This window comes from Lichtheimia ornata, assembly GCF_029851405.1.
Source record: "Lichtheimia ornata isolate CBS 291.66 chromosome Unknown scaffold00038, whole genome shotgun sequence".
NCBI classification, from domain to species: Eukaryota; Fungi; Mucoromycota; class Mucoromycetes; order Mucorales; family Lichtheimiaceae; genus Lichtheimia; species Lichtheimia ornata.
The window spans coordinates 179377-198780 of record NW_026695358.1 but is presented as its reverse complement, the minus strand read 5'-3'; the positions used below and the strand labels follow the sequence as shown (position 1 = coordinate 198780).

The 19404-nt window shown below is 42.8% G+C and overlaps 5 protein-coding genes across 5 annotated transcripts; 4 read left to right on the top strand and 1 right to left on the bottom strand.

Moving 5' to 3' along the window:
• Nucleotides 1–871: 871 nt before the first annotated feature.
• On the top strand, nucleotides 872–2785 carry O0I10_007707 (uncharacterized protein; the record flags this gene model as incomplete). Its single annotated transcript, XM_058487721.1, has 4 exons — nucleotides 872–1065; nucleotides 1195–1542; nucleotides 1607–2504; nucleotides 2579–2785. The coding sequence occupies 4 exons, from the start codon at nucleotides 872–874 to the stop codon at nucleotides 2783–2785; spliced, it is 1647 nt and encodes a 548-aa protein (XP_058341543.1).
• A 355-nt stretch (nucleotides 2786–3140) lies between these two features.
• Nucleotides 3141–5953, top strand: O0I10_007706 (uncharacterized protein; the record flags this gene model as incomplete). The annotated part of the gene is made up of 10 exons (XM_058487720.1): nucleotides 3141–3299; nucleotides 3376–3490; nucleotides 3560–3955; nucleotides 4044–4115; nucleotides 4200–4402; nucleotides 4461–4747; nucleotides 4809–4870; nucleotides 4927–5173; nucleotides 5234–5370; nucleotides 5457–5953. The coding sequence occupies 10 exons, from the start codon at nucleotides 3141–3143 to the stop codon at nucleotides 5951–5953; spliced, it is 2175 nt and encodes a 724-aa protein (XP_058341542.1).
• Nucleotides 5954–6081: 128 nt separating this feature from the next.
• Nucleotides 6082–8785, top strand: O0I10_007705 (uncharacterized protein; the record flags this gene model as incomplete). Its single annotated transcript, XM_058487719.1, has 11 exons — nucleotides 6082–6156; nucleotides 6251–6290; nucleotides 6352–6436; nucleotides 6496–6763; nucleotides 6818–6890; nucleotides 6946–7412; nucleotides 7476–7771; nucleotides 7836–8188; nucleotides 8245–8400; nucleotides 8464–8633; nucleotides 8693–8785. 11 exons carry the CDS (start codon nucleotides 6082–6084, stop codon nucleotides 8783–8785), a joined length of 2076 nt encoding a protein of 691 aa, XP_058341541.1.
• Nucleotides 8786–8911: 126 nt separating this feature from the next.
• Nucleotides 8912–10336, top strand: O0I10_007704 (uncharacterized protein; the record flags this gene model as incomplete). The annotated part of the gene is made up of 9 exons (XM_058487718.1): nucleotides 8912–9036; nucleotides 9098–9121; nucleotides 9202–9247; nucleotides 9301–9366; nucleotides 9416–9553; nucleotides 9603–9743; nucleotides 9800–9953; nucleotides 10013–10203; nucleotides 10271–10336. The coding sequence occupies 9 exons, from the start codon at nucleotides 8912–8914 to the stop codon at nucleotides 10334–10336; spliced, it is 951 nt and encodes a 316-aa protein (XP_058341540.1).
• Nucleotides 10337–10530: 194 nt separating this feature from the next.
• On the bottom strand, nucleotides 10531–16166 carry O0I10_007703 (uncharacterized protein; the record flags this gene model as incomplete). Its single annotated transcript, XM_058487717.1, has 32 exons — nucleotides 10531–11459; nucleotides 11513–11599; nucleotides 11660–11746; nucleotides 11803–11889; nucleotides 11954–12016; nucleotides 12070–12156; nucleotides 12213–12299; nucleotides 12362–12448; nucleotides 12510–12596; nucleotides 12650–12736; nucleotides 12789–12875; nucleotides 12928–13014; nucleotides 13074–13160; nucleotides 13220–13306; nucleotides 13370–13456; nucleotides 13512–13598; nucleotides 13653–13673; nucleotides 13729–13815; nucleotides 13870–13947; nucleotides 14004–14081; nucleotides 14132–14218; nucleotides 14280–14366; nucleotides 14422–14499; nucleotides 14559–14633; nucleotides 14687–14773; nucleotides 14825–14911; nucleotides 14968–15030; nucleotides 15083–15160; nucleotides 15229–15294; nucleotides 15356–15915; nucleotides 15965–16047; nucleotides 16107–16166. 32 exons carry the CDS (start codon nucleotides 16164–16166, stop codon nucleotides 10531–10533), a joined length of 3885 nt encoding a protein of 1294 aa, XP_058341539.1.
• Nucleotides 16167–19404: the final 3238 nt, after the last annotated feature.

Below are 19404 nucleotides of genomic sequence, written 5' to 3'. Positions count from 1 at the left end.
TTATTCATTCATTCCCATTGCTATTAGTTTACGGCTCCCTCCCCGCCTTCCCTTTCTTTCCCCTCACACCCATCTTATGTTTGCTTTTCTCTCTCCCTCTCTCTTTCAGCATACTGCAGGACAGCATCTTGTTGATTGTATAAATGTACGATGTTATATAGTGATAAAATGTATATATTTTATACACCCAGATTTATCAGTGGCGTCTTACTCGATTCGGTAATACCAATGATCCGAGCACCCTATGGACGAATTTGGTGTTCCCTGTTCCTGGAGTGCAATGTTCGGAGGATCAACCTTAACATTATTGCCCTGTGGAAAAAACAACGAACAGCATAGCCATAGCAATAGCGCTCCTGGACCCGCTTTTTGTCTCTATGGCTCATGACAGGCGTAGCACAGTCGTGTTGCACGTAAATTGCATCAGGAGTTTGTTTGCCGTTGGAAGAATAAAATCAAGCAATGATGATGCTTTGCATGCATTGATCCACACTTTTGATGTCGTACTGAGTTTTTTCAAGCGGGCAATAATATTGATTTGTACATCACGAATCACATTTATTCGGGTGGTCAGTGATGAAGGGAAAAGAAAGATGTAGATGATAACATCCACCAAGAGACAAATGAACGAATACAATAGGAAGGCAATAGAGATGGAATAGGTCCGTGGGTTGATTGATAATCGTAGTAGGTGTTCAAAATTAAGGTCAAGGGCATGGATCATGTGCAAGTAGTGCTTTTTTTTCCTATTTCACTCGGTCTACTTGTGTCTTTTTCCTCTTTCCCTTTCTTGTATACCATCTATTTTTCTTACTCAAATTCAATACCCACGAGAGGCTCGTCTTTTATAAACGAACACGACTTTTTCGAGATGCAAGACAACAAATGGTCACCATCTCAAGATCCACCTCATGGTTACATGGCGTTGTCTAACACAAACTACCCCTCTTACCGCGATCCCGCAGCTGTTGCTACTGCTGGTGCTGCTGGTGCTCCACCACAACCACAACCACAACCACCCACTATTCCTCAACCTCCACACACCGGTGAAGGTTCTATTCATGGGTAAGCTACATCATTCTATTATGGGGGAAATCAGATTAATGTGGCCCGGGAGAGAAAAGAACGTGATTATGGTATGTGCACAGATACCCACTACAGGTGATTAACTCTATACGCGTGGGATGATGATAGGTTAATGTCAATGACGCAGCCTGCCACACCACAACCAGAAAGCGTATCATTACCTCCTACTCCTCTTGGTGATAAATCGCCACAAAGCACTACAAGTGGTGGTGGTGGTCCTGGTGCTGGTGTTGCCAATGCTACTCCTGGTGCTGGTGCTGTTCGTCCCATGATTCCAACACGACCAGCCAGCTTTTCGGGTACTACTACAACCACCAACGCTTTTTCTTCACATCCTTATCCTGACTATGTCAATCGGAAACGACGCACAGAATCTATTTTTTCATTTGAAATGGGTCCTACTTTTTCGTCTACAAAGCAACTTGAAGAGCTTTATAGTCTTGATCAAAGTAACAGGTAACAACATAATGCAAATGATCTTACACGATGACGCTTATTGACTCATTCATCGATTACATAGATATCAAATCCAATTACATGCCAAAATGGATCGTGGATTCTTTCGAGCTGAACAAGATTGGGCATGTTATCGTCGCAACTATTTCCAAGTGAGCAGCACATTCGATGTTCATGGTGTCAATTACATGCTACAAGGCTCTGAAGTACCTTGTTTATTACGTACATCACAAAACGAGATCCTTCAAATCGAATACTTTTCAATTGGCGTGAGCGCGCGTGTCACTGGCAATCCAGACAAAAAGATTGAATTGGTGCAGCATACTCCCAAGCGCGACAAGGGTCCACAAATGATTCCTAAACCACAAGCGATTCGAGCAGGTGGCAACCTTCACTTGGCATCGGTGGGGTCCAATCATCACATTGCTACCTTTGAACGTATGCAATTTAAAACGGCCACAGCCAATAATGGAAAGCGTCGAGCAGCACAACAATATTATGAGATTGTCATTGAACTCTATGGCAACACGGCTCAAGGTCAAGAGATTTGCGTGGCAACATGTTATTCGGCACCCTTGGTTGTGCGTGGTCGTAGCCCTGGTCATTATGCAGATTCACATACACGTTATCGACATAGCTCAGTAGCTTCTTCTTCATCGGCAACATCATCTCAACATCCACCACCACCTCCTCCACCTCCTTTACAATTGCCAACATCACCTCCAGTGAATGATTTGACACCTTATTATTATGATTATTCTTCTCCTCATCCTCCTCATCACAGTCCTTATCCACCACCACCCACTTCTTCAAGTGCTCCGGATTCCTATTTTCAAAGACCTGAGAACAAGATCTCTATGCCACCTCCACCCCCCGTCATGTCAACGGATCCAGCGTATTATGAATCAGCTCAACCAGCAGCAACAGCACCAGGGTTCTATTCCAGACATCCAGAAGCTAAGGTATGTATACAATAAGGAAATATACCTCCAATCGGGAAATCATCCTTACTCACACGCTAAATTTCCTCAACAAGGATCCCTCATTTTCCACCACAACACCCTACAATGCTTATGGTACCACAGCTCATCCACCACCTCCTCCTCCATCAGCAGCAACTGCACCTCCACCACCACATCATCATCAACATCATCCTTCACAATCATCCCATCCTTATGATGATTACAGTGGATCGTATTCTTCCTCTTTGCAACAACAACAACAACAGCAGCAACAACATTAAGAAGTTCTTCCTTATGCTCGTTCAACACAAAGATGATTAAGAAAAACTACCAACAACGGCTGGGCCGTTAAAAACTCAAGTTGTGAATCCTCCCATTTTGTATTTTGATATTGGATATGATTATATAATATAGTTTAGATGTTACAGATATATAAAATTCCAAGTGGCTGGTCTTATGGTTACTTTTCAATGCAGATCATACAAACCCCGAGGGGTGGACGAGAGGGATTTGAGGGTGTGTGCGCGTGTAATGTGTTTCACCTTTCCTTTCTCTCTCTCTCTCTTTCTTCTCTCTTTGGGCCACTCACTTTTCTTTTTTCCCCAACAATCCCAACAATATTTTCTTCGAGCCACCATGGCTACTGGCTGGCTACATAATCTTACCTATGATATCGCATTATGGATATTCATCCTTGTGCTCGAGATCTTTTTCAGAGAGATACGACCAAGAGGTGCACATAGAGTACCAAAGCAAGGACCTGTCATTTTCGTCGTAGCACCTCATGCCAACCAAGTAAGCTCATTGAACCACCCCATGCACACACTCCCTTCATTCCTTCCCCAGCTTATCGACGCATGGTGCAATGTAGTTTGTGGATCCCATTATATTGATGCGTGAATGTGGACGACGGACCTCGTTTCTTATTGCCGAAAAGTCGATGCACCAAAAAGGGATTGGCACGTTTGCACGCATGATTCACGCCAGTGAGTAGTAGTCATAGTAGTAAATAGGATCATTCTTTTTTATTGACACTTTTCCTACTTTCTATATAGTTCCAGTGATTCGACCACAAGATTTGGCTGTACCTGGCAAGGGGCGTATCCAATTGTTAAATCGCAAATCCGAACCCTGTCGAATCACTGGTGTTGATACCCAATTTACCCAACAATTACGTCCAAAGGATATGATTGCGTTACCCAAAAACGCCGGCAAGGCTGAAGTCACCGAGGTCGTGTCAGATACCGAGTTGATGATCAAGCGAGAATTCAAGGAACTCAAGGCACTCGAATTGCTATCCAATGATGAGGGTACTCCATACAAGTGCATGCCACACGTGGAACAGGAGTCGGTGTATCGCTGTGTTCATGAAGAACTCGCCAAAGGTCAAGGCATTACCATCTTTCCTGAAGGAGGCAGTCATGATCGTGCTGAATTGTTGCCCTTGAAAGGTAGGGTTCTTGTTGTCGTTGTTGTCGAATCTCCCCCCCCCCCAACAAGGCATATGTTAACGCATGATGATGGATTGTGTGTATATAGCTGGTGTCACCTTGATGGCTTTGGGTGCCATGGCCAAATACCCGGGTCTCGATGTCAAGATTGTACCCGTAGGTAAGTAGTAGGCAGAGAGAAAATGGGATCATGACAACATACACACACAACAACCCGCTCATCATCTTGTGATAATAATATTAGGTCTCAACTATTTTCATGCACATCGCTTTCGTTCAAGAGCCGTGATTGAATTCGGGAATCCTATCACAATTGCACCTGATTTGGTTGAAAAGTTCAAGCAAGGTGGTGATCCAAAAAGAGATGCTTGTGGTAAATTGCTGGATACTATTCATGGAGCACTCAAGAGCGTAACAGTCAATGCGGGTAGTTATGAAACCTTGATGGTAAGTCCAAAGACAAGGTGACCTACATACATGTTGTGTTGATGGTATGGCCCTTTAGTTGATTCAAGCAGCACGACGTTTATACAAGCCTGCTCATCGCAAGTTGCATATTTCTCAAGTGGTGGACCTCAATCGTCGATTCCTTATTGGATACAACTTGTTCAGGGATGATCCCAAGGTGATTGAATTACAGCAACGGGTCCTCGCCTATAATCAAATGATCAAATACCATGGTTTACGTGATCATCAAGTCTGCAGAGTGGATCTCAGCGGTCGACGTACATTGATGCTCCTTTTGAAACGCGTGTTTGTTTTATGTATTCTCACGTTATGGGCATTCCCAGGGTAAGGAAGAGATGACCATCCATCCCCGTAGTAGTATACTCATCGTGTGATCTATACATAGTGGTATCTTGAATCTACCCGTCGTGATTGTTGCCAAGATCATCAGTGCCAAAAAGGCCAGCGGTAAGTAGTACATGTCTTTTTTATTATCATGACAACCCTACTCACACTATCTGCAGCTGCTGTCAAGGGATCCACTGTCAAGATTGCAGGACGTGACATTTTGGCCACATGGAAGATCCTTGTTGGCCTCGTCCTTTTACCCATGCTGTATGCATTTTACAGTCTTTGTATGTTGGTTGCCGTGTTTCAAACCGATTGGGATCTTCGATGGAAGCTCTTGTTGCCTGCTGCGACATGGGTGATGCTCCCCTTTGTTTCATATGCAAGTTTACGATTTGGTGAGATTGGAATTGATATTCTCAGGTAACAATAGGTCGTGGTACAAGATGGGCCTTAAAAAAGCTGATGATTTTATATGTATAGATCGCTTCAACCTTTGGTCATGTCTCTTTTGGATCCTGATGGCGTTCAAACATTACGAGCCAACCGTGAAAAGTTGTCACATGACATTACGGACCTCATCAATGAATATGGACCCAAGGTGTTTCCTGATTTTGATGGTATGTGTGTTTATGGATCATTGGGGGGGTGGAGGAGTGAATGGGAATCATGCTTATCAATAATCAACATGAATGTATGTATGTAGCCGAATATATTAGTCGTACGACGAAAAAGACCGACACAACGCAACAACGACCTTCAGCAACACGAAGCAGTAGTTTCAGTTGGTCAGTGGCTACTACACCCAGCCGATTACCCAAAATTGCTAGTGGATTCTTTCAACAAGCAGTGCGCATGGGATTGGATGACAAGAGTATATTCAACTGGGGACGCATTGAAGAAGATGGTGGTGGTGGTGATGACAATTCCTTTTATTTGGGTCGACTCAATGGTAGTTTGACACCTGCTACCAGTCGTCGTGGATCGGCAAGCGAATCGGATGCTGGAGGCTCATCCTCTGCCACATCATCACGAAGTCGTGCAGGCAGCTTTGGCAATGATGGATTTAGAGTGGAAGCAATGACAAGTCTTGCGAAACGACCCAAGTTTAAGATTGAGGATTATGATGAAAAGAAGAAATTGGAAGATGAAGGTTATGCAGGTGATCGAGAGGAGGATGAGCAGCATAAAAAGTTAAAGTAGTCGTTGCCATGGAGTCCCCCATCAAACATTTTGCATGAATTAAAGTCACACGCTTTTCTACACAGAAAGTCCAGCTATTCCTGCTACTTGCTTTCTTTACTTTTACTTTTGCCCTCCCCTCCCCCCCAATGTCTTCTGCTTTCGACGCATTTGTCACCGTTCACCAGTATCAACTGACCTCGATCCCCAAAGATCTATGGTTGGTAGGTTACCATTCAATTGATCCCTTCCCCAAGTGAATGCTCTGTTTAAAGTGCGCGTGAACGCGTTCTCATGCTCCATTGCAACTACGTGTAGCCCTTGTTTATGAAACTCGGCGAGGATTATTTGGATGCAGGCAAGTGTATTTACATAGGATGATAATGATAGCCATTAACGAGTGGGATGTATATGAATAGGCAATTTTGTTGAGCTTCATCAAGGCGATTGTCTCGAAGGATATTCGTTGCATGTCAAAAAGGATCAGAAATTGGAGAAGCACGGGTAAATAGAGTGAATGCCTTGAAGGATAGAGAAGAAAAACGACCTAACAACGCTATTAGTGATATCTTTTTAGTGGATCATGCATGGACGACGCATCCCGAGACAGCACGCAAGGAACTTTTGGAGAATCCCAATCTCTTGGAACGTTTGGAAGGCATGATGAACATCGAAGCTGACGATGAGCCTGAGCTCAGTGAGGATGAAGAGGAACAAGTTGAGCATGATGATGAGACCATTAAGGCCGTAGCAGAGCAAGCCAATGTAAGCTATCAAGAAGCCAAGGATGCTCTGGAAGCTGAAAAGTATGAAGTTGTCAATGCTATTACGGTAAGCTTTTATAAATGGATGCATGATGATGTTGGTATTCACTCTTTAATTTAGCGCTTGACTTTGGATGAGGATTTCAAAAAGGAATCGGAGCGCTTGCAAGACCAAGTGCTTGGTCAATTGATTGGTATGTGTGTGGTGTGCTATTGATCCAATGACATTTATTCATTATGGTGTAATAGCCAGTGGCAAAGCTCAAGAAAAAGAAGACAAGGTCAAGAAGGAAAAGGAGGAACGACACAAAGCACGTGTGGAAGCATGGCAAAAGGCACGAGTGGATCGCGTTTGCAAGGACATGTGGTCGTATCTCCAAACCTATTCATACGCTGTGTTGCAACAAGATGGTCAACCCAAGACTCAAACAGCTTGGTACATGAACGACGAAGTTGGTTCGGCTCTCGCACATTCATCCGACCCCAATGTTGTTTGTGTCCCATTCATCTTTTCTCGTGGTGCCAGTGGTATGATTCCCTACAGCGTCATGTTCCCTATCAAGGACATTCAGCCCGGTGAAGTCATGACATGCGACCTTGTCCCTAAAAAATTGGAACGACCCCTGGATCGTGCAGCATACTTGATGGCTTTCCAACAACGTGTTTTACCAGAGCATAACGTCCATCATCAAAATGATTTGGTTCAAGCTTACAAGGTATACACATCGACTAAATGGCACGATCTATATATCATTGTACTCATCATGTATTGCTATTAGATGTTTCAAACTCGACTTGATCAAAAGCATTTCAAGCCTGATGTCCAACCTGTTGTTCAGCAACAATCGAAGGTGGAAAAGCAAGATGTCGTCAAGGTTTACAGCACCACTGAATATGTGCGTCAATATTTGAAGCTTCCCAATGCCAAGTTTACCAACTCGGTTGATTCCGCCGACTTGATCTGGTGTAGCCAAGACTTTGATGGATATGATAAGCTCAAGCCCAACCAAATGATCAACCAATTCCGTTATGAAAGCTGTGTCACTTATAAGCAGCGTCTTGCCCAACTTGTGCAGTACGTATCAACCTTTGTCATTGTATGGATGGATTGGTATGCTAACAAAAGAACCTTTATGCAGGGAAACATGGGGTGCTCCTCAATGGTTGCCTCGTACTTACAACATGACCACCCAATTGACCGAGTTTGTTGGTGACTATTTGGCTCATAAGGATGAGGAGAATGATTTGTGGATTACCAAACCATGGAACTTTGCACGTGGCATGGAGATTGATGTATCTGGTCAATTGCCCTTCTTGATCCGCCAATATGACTCGCCCACACCCAAGGTGGTTCAGCAATATATCACAAAGCCATGCTTGTATAACCACAAAAAGTTCGATTTGCGCTTCATTGTCCTCGTCAAATCCGATGGCACTGTTTGCGTATACAAGATGTTCTGGATTCGCCTCGCTAATAAGCGATTCAACTTGGGTAAGGCTAACGTGGATGTGTGTATCCATGGATACTGATATGGTTGCTATGCACAGAGAATTTGGATGATTACGAATGCCAATTTACAGTGATGAACTATTCCAATTTCCCCATGACCCAACTTGACTACAAGAGCTTTATTCACAACATTGAAAAGCAGCATAATATTCAATGGAGCCCTATTCAAGAGGATATCCATAATGCCATCAAGGGTAGGCTCTCTCTCTCTTTGTCTACGTGGATTTGCAGGATATTGAAAATGTGATTGATTATAGATGTTATCTCGGCTGCCATGTCAAAGAATCAACCAATTGGTCTTCGTGAAAAATCAGCACCTTCTTATGGCGCATTCAGCATGTATGGCGTTGACGTGATGCTGACGGACACTTACAAGCCTGTCATTTTGGAAGTCAACTTTTCGCCTGATTGTACTCGTGCATGCCAGGTAACGATGGAACTAGATGCTTCTTTTACAATGATCCTCACGCTCTCTCCTATAAATAGTATGATCCTGAATTCGTCAACAATGTGTTCAAGGCTGCTGATCCACGCTTTGGACAAGTGGCACAAGGCTTGGAAGCTTTCCATGTACTATAGATAGAAGTATAAAAAACACGCATTAAAGGCATAATGGCATACCTAATTCATGTGTGTGTGTAATGGCCAATAGAAACAAGAATTATGCATTGTGGATCGCACGTGACACAAACAAGTATTAATAAGATGACTGTGGAAATCGCGTTCTTCCAAACGCGTATATACGCTTTATTCGCTCTTTGGACATTGACCATGGTGGAGATCAACGACGACTTTTTTCAAACAAAAGACTTTCAAAACAAACTTGAGAGGTAAGACATGCAATGCTTGACAACACGATGCTTGTGGCCGCTCACACTACCATTCTGAAAGCATTATTCGCAATGGAGATCCAGGGTAAATGACGTCCAAAAACAACTGCTCGAGTCGTTTGGCATTAAAGCAAGGAAACACTTACACAACCAGATATTTAAAAGGGTGTTGACAGCATCAGTTATCCGAGGCGAGCTTGAGAAGCAACTGGTAAGCAGCATTCGATGTTTTTGTTGCACAAACGCTCATTGTGTTGTATATAGGGACTTGAAGAACAAGCTCTTAGACCATGGAAAAAGATTGTAAACAGCCATATTGACACCACCTTTGTAAGTCATCCTTATTCCATTCAAGCCATTTTACTTATGAAGATCATAGACCAAAATATTGGAAGAGGAGAAGAATCCGCCCAGCGAGCCTGAAGAAGAACCAAGCAGTCAGCAGGAAGAAGATACCCAGACACCAAAGGAATCAGAGCCAAGTCATGAAGAGGAAACTAAATCAGATCAAGAGAGTGTGAGTGGTTACGCTTATCGTTTATCATAATCTTACCTTGTTGGAATAGGACAATGTTCAGGAAGAAGAAACGAGCCAACGAGAGACCCCTGTGTCATCTGCATCAGACAATGAAGCCACTCCAAGCAAGAAAAAGCCAAAAACACCAAAGCAACCACGCAAGAAACGAGAATCAAAAAAAGAACACAAGGTAGATAGATCCATATGGAAGAGATACAGCTGTTTTTTTGACCTGGAGACAATTAGACCTCTGCAACAGAAGAGTCCATCAAGCGTCTCAAGATGTATATAAACAAATGCGGTGTGCGTAAAGTATGGCAAAAGGAGTTGGCTGATTGCAAGACAATGAAGGATCAAGTCGAGAAGCTTAAAAAGATCCTTGCAGATCTTGGTGTGGAAGGTAAAGGGTCACGTGATCAAAGTGATAGAGCGCTGCTGCTAAACATGTTGTATCATCAGGACGTCCAACCCTCGAGAAATGCCAAAAAGTCAAGGCTGAGCGAGAAATCAAGGCTGAGGTGGATAGCTTAGATACCGAGAATATTATCGAGAGCACAAGTCGCCGAGCAACACGTTCCCAAGGTCCAAAGAGGAAGCGACGAGTGATTGAATCGGATGACGAGGATGATGAGGAAGGACCGGGACAAAAGGTAGCTCTTTTGATACGTGGCTTGAACCAGGTTTGGGAACAAAAATACTAATGGATGGAATGTGTAGTTGACACGAACAGAGAATAACCCTCTTGATCTATCCTTCTTGGGCGATCAGTCAGATAGCGATTAAGTTCTTATATACACATACACATACATCAATAACAACTAGCATTATCAATCACAATTTTATGAATACATGTACAACTATTGCTGTCATCAAATTGCTACCTAAGTGGGAACAATATACACAAGCAGGAAGAGTAGTACTGAAAAGGTTGATGTTGTATATGTATTATACTACACGCCATGTGAATCTTTATTATATCAAATGTCAATCACTTCGCTCAAACATCCACTGCAACGAGGAATATCTAAAAATTCAAAGAACTCTGGCTTTTGTCGAGGAGGTAATTTTCCAACGGCAGGCACTCGTCGATGTTCCTCTTGTGCTGGTTCTTCTTGTTGTCGTTCTTCTTCTTCACCTTCACTCTCGCTTCGAGTCCAATCAAAGCCATTTTCACTGACAGGGCTCAATCCATTCATCATCAGCTTGACTTGAGCATTGTCCAAGGCAGCTCTTCCATTTTCCATCGTCTCCTCGTTTTGCTCTCTGACGGCTTGTTGATCATTCCACATTCGATCTAAATGTGCCTTGTACTCGGCGTGTAATCGTTGAAGCGTCGTTTCCAATTCACGTTTCTCACGCTCAAGCCGTGTCTCGGACTCGAATTGCCTATCTCGAACTGTTGTCAATTCTCGGCGAATGGTGTCAAAGGCTTCCAATTGCCGATCCAGCCGGCTTTGAAGCTCTTGTAGCTGCGTCTCTTTCTCATCGTATTGCGTTTGCAGTTGCTTTGCCTTGTCAATGGCTTCATCACGCTGTTGAACGAGGGATCCATCATCCACCTGCTGCTTTTGCTCTTCAAGCTGTTGTTGTAAATGCTCTACTTGCTCTTGTTGCTGTTGCCTGCTGGTCTCAACCTGCTCCATTTCACTTTGTAATTGGGTGATTTGCTGTTCACGCTGTTGTAGCTTCATTTGCACTTGTCGAAGTTCATGAGATAGCTTTTGGTTGTCTCGACTATAAGTTTCTCGAAGGGATGTCTCTCGTGCGGTGGAATTCTCCTCTGCAAGTTGATGTGCTTCCTTCACCTTTTCGCGTTCCTGGTCGAGTGATGCGTGAAGCTCCGTGATCTTGGCGTGTAGTTGTTCCATATCACGATTCGATTCTTGCTTAGCAACATCGTGTTCATCTATGACCAAAAATGAGTTAACTGAAAGAGAGAGATATTGAGTCATGACGTACCTTGCAATGCTTTCAACTTTTCATGGTGCGTTTGCATGATCTTTTCATGTTCTTGCTGTGCCTTGGAAAGAGCGTCTGCATGCTCATCTACACATAAAAACATATTAGCAACGGTATAAACCCACACGAATCGTTCTTTCTACTAACCTTTTAAAGCGTTGGCCTTTTCAATGTGCTCAGCAATTGTCTTTTCATGCTCTTGCATTAACTTTTTCAATTCGGCATCATGATCGGCTAAGAAACCACGTTAATGGATCTAGAACTTTATATGGCAATCCACCACCTCTCACCTTGCAGCGACTCAATCTTGGCTTTATGCTCAATTTGGATTTCCTCATTCTGTTGCTGTGTCTTTTCGAGGGCACTCTTATGTTCAGCTTTGACACAAATGGTTAATACGATCCACGTGTATTGCTTCTAAACGAACACCCCAACGCTTACATTGTAGCTTTTCCAATTCCTGCATATATTGCTTCTGCTCTTCTTCTCGGGTATTTACAAGGTCTAGGATCGCGATGAGTTGTCTTGCTATCATTTTCACTGATACACATATTTACCTTCCAAGGATTTGATTTTCTCAAGATGCTCAGCAGCGACCTTTTCATGTTGCTCACGTTCTTGCTTCAGCATACGTTCGTATTCAGCTGCGAAGGTATATAATGAGACGATGTCTTTTGATTCACACGCTGGTACAGCATACCTTCGAGTGACTCGATCTGTTGCTTGTGCTCCATGATTGCCTTTTGGCTCTGCTCTCGTTCTTCTTGTAGTATTTTCTCATGCTCAGCTATAAAACAATTTTAGTTAGAGCTTAGCAGAGAGTAGTACATACACCATTGACGTCCGTACCTTTTAATGCAGCAAGATTATCTTCTTGGTTCTTCAACTCGCCATGTGACTTTTTACGTTCCTCCTCCAAAATCAATGCATGTTCATCTATCCGAGGGACATAAAGCATCAGTACTACAAGTGAACATCCTTATGTGGTGATTCGCACCTTGCAAAGCCTTGATCTTTTGGTCATGTTCTTCTAGTGCTTTTTGCCTTTGTTCACGCTCGGAAGCGAGTTTGGAATCGTATTCACCTATGTCCCGGTACGTTAATCATCCCATATTACATACCACAACCCATACTTACTATGCAAGTCACTTATTTTCTGGTTATGCTCCTCGATGGTCTTTTGATTGAGCTGACGTTCATTGGCGAGTGCCGACTCATGATCACCTTTGATACATGTATCAATACAAGCTCATATTCGATGGCATTCATATCGTACCTAAGAGCGTCTTGATCTTCTCGTCATGCTCATTGGAAGCTTTTTGGATCAGACCACGTTGTTCTTCGAGCTCCTTTTCATGTTTGACTACAAGAAACATTAGTTTGTGAAGTAGGTGTGCCATCACAACAAAATGTACCTTCTAGTGCCTTGACTTCTTCCTCATGCTTTTTAACTGCCTCCTCCTTCTTTGCTTGTTCTTCAGCGAGGGCTGTCTTATGAGCAGCTATTGAAGGGGGGGGGTTAGATGCTAGGACAATAGAAGTCTCAAAATAAGGTACGCACCCTGCAATGATTCCAGCTTTTCATTGTATTCTTGAAACGTCTTATCGCGATCTTGACGTTCTTTTGCTAGCAAGCCATCATATTCTTCTAAAATAAAAAGTCATGTAAGATACCAAATAAACCATCACTGGGATAGACACTTGTACCTTTCATTGTTTTCTCCTTTTGCTGGAAGTCTAGAGTCGCTTGATTGGCTTGTTCTCGCTCTTTGGCCAAGGCAGCTTCATATTTATCTAGAACGAAAATATTAATCTTACATGTACCATTTTGCAATGCTCTACGGCCTCCTTACTCACCTTGCAACTCTTTCATCTTGAGTTCATATGCTTCAATCGACTTTTGACTCTGCTCCTGCTCCTTGGTCAATGTTGCCTGGTGATCATCTACATCATGTTGACATGTTACTTCGCTATCCATTTCCCCATGTTGATATTTTACCTTGGAGCGACTTTAGCTTTTCCTCATATTGTTGCAATTGCTGTTGATGTTCTTCTTGCTTCTTTTCAAGCATCGCTTGGTACTTTTCTAAAACATCATATAAGCAACTTTCCAAACTATGCCATCCATTCCCTTCCTTACCATCCTCGGATTTGATCTTTTCTATAAAGCAAATTAATTCCATATCAAAACAATGTCTATCATACAAATGTACTACCTTGAAGAGCCTCTGTTTCTTTTGTATGTTGCTCAATGACTTGCTGCTTCTTGTTCTCGACCTCTTTAAGAGCAGACTCGTGCTCGGCTATTACCCTAGTTAATCAGTGGTCCTTTCAACCAGCGTTTTTCCCCTTGTTACCTTTGATGGCTTCCAATCTTGCTGTAAACTCTTTTTCTTGTTTCTCTTTTTCTTGATCCAATAGGGATTGGTGTTCAGCTGCATAGGATAAGTGTTAGGTCAGGTATGATTATCAACCAAAGAATGGATCGTACCTTGCAAATCATTGATCTTTTTTCCAACCACTTGTTCATGTTGCTCTCGCTCTTGGCTCAAAATCGCTTCATGCTTGTCTACAAGGATCGTAAGAACTCCTGTGATGATGCGCTTTTACTTGGCTTACCTTGAATGTCTTTTAACTCTTGGGCGTGTTTCTCACTCATCTCCTTAAGCTTTTCTTGTTCCTCTCTCAAGATCTTGTCATGGTCAGCTAGAATACAAACCATGATTAATATACATAAAAGAGGTCGACCTTCCAACATGAAGCACACCTTGCAACGCTTTGAGCTTATCAGCGTATTCATCATTCGCTTTGCGTACGAGTTCTTGCTGTTGTTGAGCCGTTGAATCGTGCGTGGCTATGCAATCCATGTTAATAGTGTACGATGAATCAGCATTACTCTTCCTTGTTACCTTGAAGTGCCTTTATTTGTTCCTCATACTCATTCTGGATCAGCTGTTTGGCGTTTTCCATTGCCTCCTCGTGCTCCGCTAAGATTTGTATGTCAAGGTTAACAATAGCTATGACCGTGATGCCATCCCTTCCTTACCTTTAAGCGATTGGATACTCTTTTCATGTTGATCCTCTAGCTCTCGCTTCTCGCTTGCCACTTTTTCATGGTCCTCTATTATCAGATATATGTTAGATCTCGAAAAGATGAACCCATAACTCACCTACCTTGAATTGATTTGATCCTTTGTTCATATTCCTTTTTCAAATCCTCGCTTCCTTTGTCATTTTCCTCTACCAGAGAATCATATTGATCTAAACACACATGTCAATAGACATAATGAATCGAGATTCATGAGAAACTACCTTGAAGGGATTTAAACTTCTCCTCCCACTCCTTGTTTAGCTTGTTGTAGCTCTCTCGTTCTTGCTGTAATGCCTCATGATTCGCAGCTATAATATGGGCGAGGTTAAAGACTTGGAATGACACCAACAATACACGTACTTACCTTCCAATATCTTGAGCGTCTCGGTTGCTGTTTCCTCCTTCTTCTTTTCTTCATCCAATGCGGCTGTATCAAATGTATGAGAACCTAATCTACACAAAGTCAAAGATAATCATACCTTCCAAATCCTTGATCCTTTTCTCTTGCTCATTTTTCAATTTCTCCTGCTTCTCCTCAAGCTGCTTCTCATGCTCAGCTATGCATATACAACATGTCACGTGAATAAACCTTGTGTGAGGATGTCTCCATGGCGTATGCTTTTACCTTGTAGATCTTTGATCTTCTGGTCATTTTGCTCCTGTGCTGTGCCAAGTTGTGCCTCATATTCCTCTATAATGATCCCAGTGTTATTATCCCAAACCTTTCACTCCTTCATGGTGGTGGATGTTACCCTTCAAGTTGCTCATTTTGGTAGTGTATTCAGCAATGACTTGCTCTTTTTCGCGGGTTGTATTGAGTTGCAGCTCCTTCAATTCATGCTGTACTTTATCCAATTCAGATGAGGATTTTGCCTCCCAATCCTTTTGAGTCGTGTTCAGCTGTTCCTCGAGTGATTTCACTTTATCCATCCATTCCTGCTCATGCTGATTCGCGGTTTCAAGTTGCTGTGTCTTTTGTTCCAATACATGTTGCACCTGCCCAAGTTGATCCCGCATTGTTTGGATGGATGCATTGAGCTCTTCCACCTTGCTCTCTGACGTACTTTTAACATGATTCATCTCGTCAAGTTGTTGTTTGAGCTGCTGTTCGGATGTACGTAGTGCATCGATTTGACTATTCATTTCTTCCAACTTGGTGGATGTGGCTGCTTTGAGCTCTTCAAAACGCGTTCTGGATGTTTCTAACTCAAGTTGTAGTGCATGGTCGGTGGTTGGTGTAGTGGGTGCTGGTGTTGTTAAAGGTGAAGTGGGTGAAAGAGGTGCCTGTTGCTGCTGTTCGTCCTGCTTTCCACTACAATGTCTTAGCTTTCAATAAACTATTACGTTATCCATAACAATACCTGTCATTGACATCGGATTCAGTTGCATGGGGTGCATCGGGAGTGGGTGAAGCATCTTGCTTTTTGTTCTGGAACTTTTTGAGCTGTACGATTCCCACCCTAGTTAGCACAAGGGACGCGTTGTATCATGTCTTCCTTTTACCTTTTTTCTGGCTGCCAGGAGCTTTGCCTTGCGAGCCTCGTCACTCTCATGGTCGGCCATGACAACAGGTACAAATGGCTTGAGCGGTGTAAAGGAAGCTTTGTGGAGCACGGATCGGATGAACAAAGACAAAGCGGAGGAAGAATTGCATATGGCACGTGATCAAATATACAATCTGTCAAATGTGTTCCCGAGCCCTTAGCCCAGGCAAGAAGATAGTGTCTGCCAACATGTTGATATACCAGAGAGCTGTAATTAATATGAATGGAATGAATGACACTGTTTGAAAATGATCTTCCAATAACGCAACAAGGTTACTTCCTTCGACAGTATCATATAATAGTAGTAGTTATATGGTGAATGACCCATACATAGCAAGTGAATAAATCTTTTGGGCACTATGAATGTACATGATTTATTTGATAAATGCCAATGTGGGTCGTAAAAGGTCTCTGTATGTTTGGAAAATGTAAGGGCTATCTGCTTTGTAGGTCATCAACGATTTTTCCATTGCATCCTACAGCAAAGTTCAGTCATTATCCTCCCTTGTCATACTGTGCGATGCGACAAATTGAATTACCTTCAAGCTTCCAAGGATCTCAAGCGTCTATTTCGTGAAGCTGTACGTGTTGGTCATTGTAGGTAGCGTACAACTTTTCAAAATGCCAACATATAAGTGCCGTCCTCAAAGATCATTGCCGTAATTTCCATATGTGTGCCTAGCAATAACATTCATATTCAAAGCTTAGCGATAAACATGGCAAGTGGAATAAAGTACACGTCTTTACCTGCGATTAGGATGCCGTAGGTTACAAACTCTTGTGATGAACGACATTCTTTCATCCTCAAGTGAAGCTGCCGTTTGCCGTAGTACCACCTCCAAATGGGCTGTGGTATGCCACCTCATCCAGCTTTGCATATGCATCGCAGGAGGTAGCTACATCAAAGGGAATGTGAACATGTGCATCATCAAGCAAGATGATCAGGCTTTACCTTAATAAAAGAGCTAAATATCACAATGATAGCAATGATAATGAAAGTAGGATAACAATGGAAGACTGAAGGCCATCACAAATGAGTCCATGGATCGATCACAAAATAAGAGCATCAACCATTATGATACCCACATCAACTTGGGATTTGAAGGTGTTAACAATCAGAAGAGCGGTATGATGGAAGAAAAAGAGGCGTATGGGAGTATGATCGTAGGCGACAACATCCCTGGTTTATATGTGCACGGTGGGCGTGGGTATTTCTGTGACCACAAAAACTGACAAAAGAGTGATGGGAATGGTGATGAGATGATAGATTGATGGGACGGCTTGACAAAGAGTCTAGTTGTGATTGATTGTCGTTGCATGAATCACGATTTGAGATAAACAAGGTGCGAAAATCCATCATCCAACAAAGACATCCTATCTGCTATGTATCATTTGGTGTCTTCATATACCACAAAATAAGGCGTTTGTGTGAGTGCGTGTTTCATAAAGTCGATGGCATCGTCATTGGTAAGGAAGCTGGTATGTAACGAGCCTATGTGTTGGTTCGATCCATTTAATCACGTGCATAGGTTGAGGATGGTTGGATCTATCTTTGTTCTGCCTGAGATGGGATGAACTTACACCCAGTTAAAGTTTGCTTTTGCTCATTATTGCCTTACATACCGATGTTGTATTCCCAAGAAGTATTGCTGGTCGTATGTTATATCCTCATGCTCATTGACAACAATACTCCAGGCATAAAGCAGCTGCGAGACGCATTTCATTCTCAGACTAAGATGTTTACAATACAAAGGTTCAAATACCACAATGACGACCGTGACAATGAGAGCTGGATACAATGGATCAATGACTGGTGCATTCATGAGCTATGTTTCACGAGATCCAAAAAGACTATCCTCTTTCCCCCTTTAATACCCGCATCAACTTGGACTTTTGAAGGTGCAAACAATAAAAAGAGGTATCATAGATGAATAGCATGAATCAAGTCTGAGCCTTGTCAAAGAGTATTGATAATTGTACCTCCCTTTGCAGATGTCAACATGAATGCAGCACACGCCCTTGATGACCAACAGCACATTCTCAATCATATCCAGTATCCAATGCTCATTTCCAACAAGTACATGATCCCGCATAGTATACTCATCATCATCCACATGGAATAATAGGCCTGATCCCTTTTGATCCATCATACTTTCCATCCACAATCCTTCCATCAAACCGTTCACGTATTCTTCGTTTGATACACCATATGAACATTGTATTTTTGCTTGTAGATAATCCTTACAAATGGTGGGATAATATGATAGTAGTGGAGAAGACTAGCTGGAGCGAAAAAGCATATTCCTGTACACCCGTTCAACAAGCCTCGCCTATCAACAATACCTCGTAAGCGTCATCAGTCGTTGCCAAGTTGGTTGATGCATAATGTATCTTGACCTTGACGACAACCGTCATGTGGAAAATGGGTGGACGATCAAAGGAAGCTAGCTTTTCAAGGCGACCATTGCTGCAGTGTACCTTTGTGCATCACAGGGTGCTGATCACTGTCAAAGCTCGTATGTGTTGTGTATGTCTTTGATGGGTGGCAGTCCTCTGGTTTTGTTGCTCATGGCATCGCGTGTGTCAAAGGTGCGAAGGGTGAAGCAAGGCTGAGTCCCTTTTGGATTCTGCATTTGTAATTCATTCACAAGCTCGGTGGTGCAGGCCACATCGACAATACGTATGAATATGGGGTCAATCCATGATATAAAACATTGGAGATAATTACTATTCCATACTTCTTCATCTATCTCTTTCTTCTGATTCAATAAATGTGATATGAAATGTGCAGGGGAGCCGTATGTATGGATAACGTGTGGCGGACATAGCAGCTGCTGGTTAGTGTAGTAGTACATGCGCGGTGCACGTCCCTCCGCATCGGGATTACATGGATTCGTGTTACAGAGGGAGGAGTCAACTGCATGATTGCCATGACAACACAATTGTATTTCCCCATCCCCACTTGCCCACTTGTGCAAAAAAGAACGGCATCTTTAGGCAGCAATTAGCCTGTATAACGCGCTGCTGCGGTATCCGTAAAAAAGTCACGCTGGGTCTGAAATAATTACGCGTTCCCCTCTCGGCTATAAAAGCAGCGCCCTTTTTCTCGTTTCCCCGGTACGCTTCTTTCTCTCTTTTCGGGAAGGGGATCGAGGTTAAGTGATAAGAAGGGTTTTTTACCACCTGATCTTACGCGGAAGTGATGGTGGTTTTCCCATAAGGAGGGTTAAGGCTTCAGGCTGTTGGAGTGTTGCGTT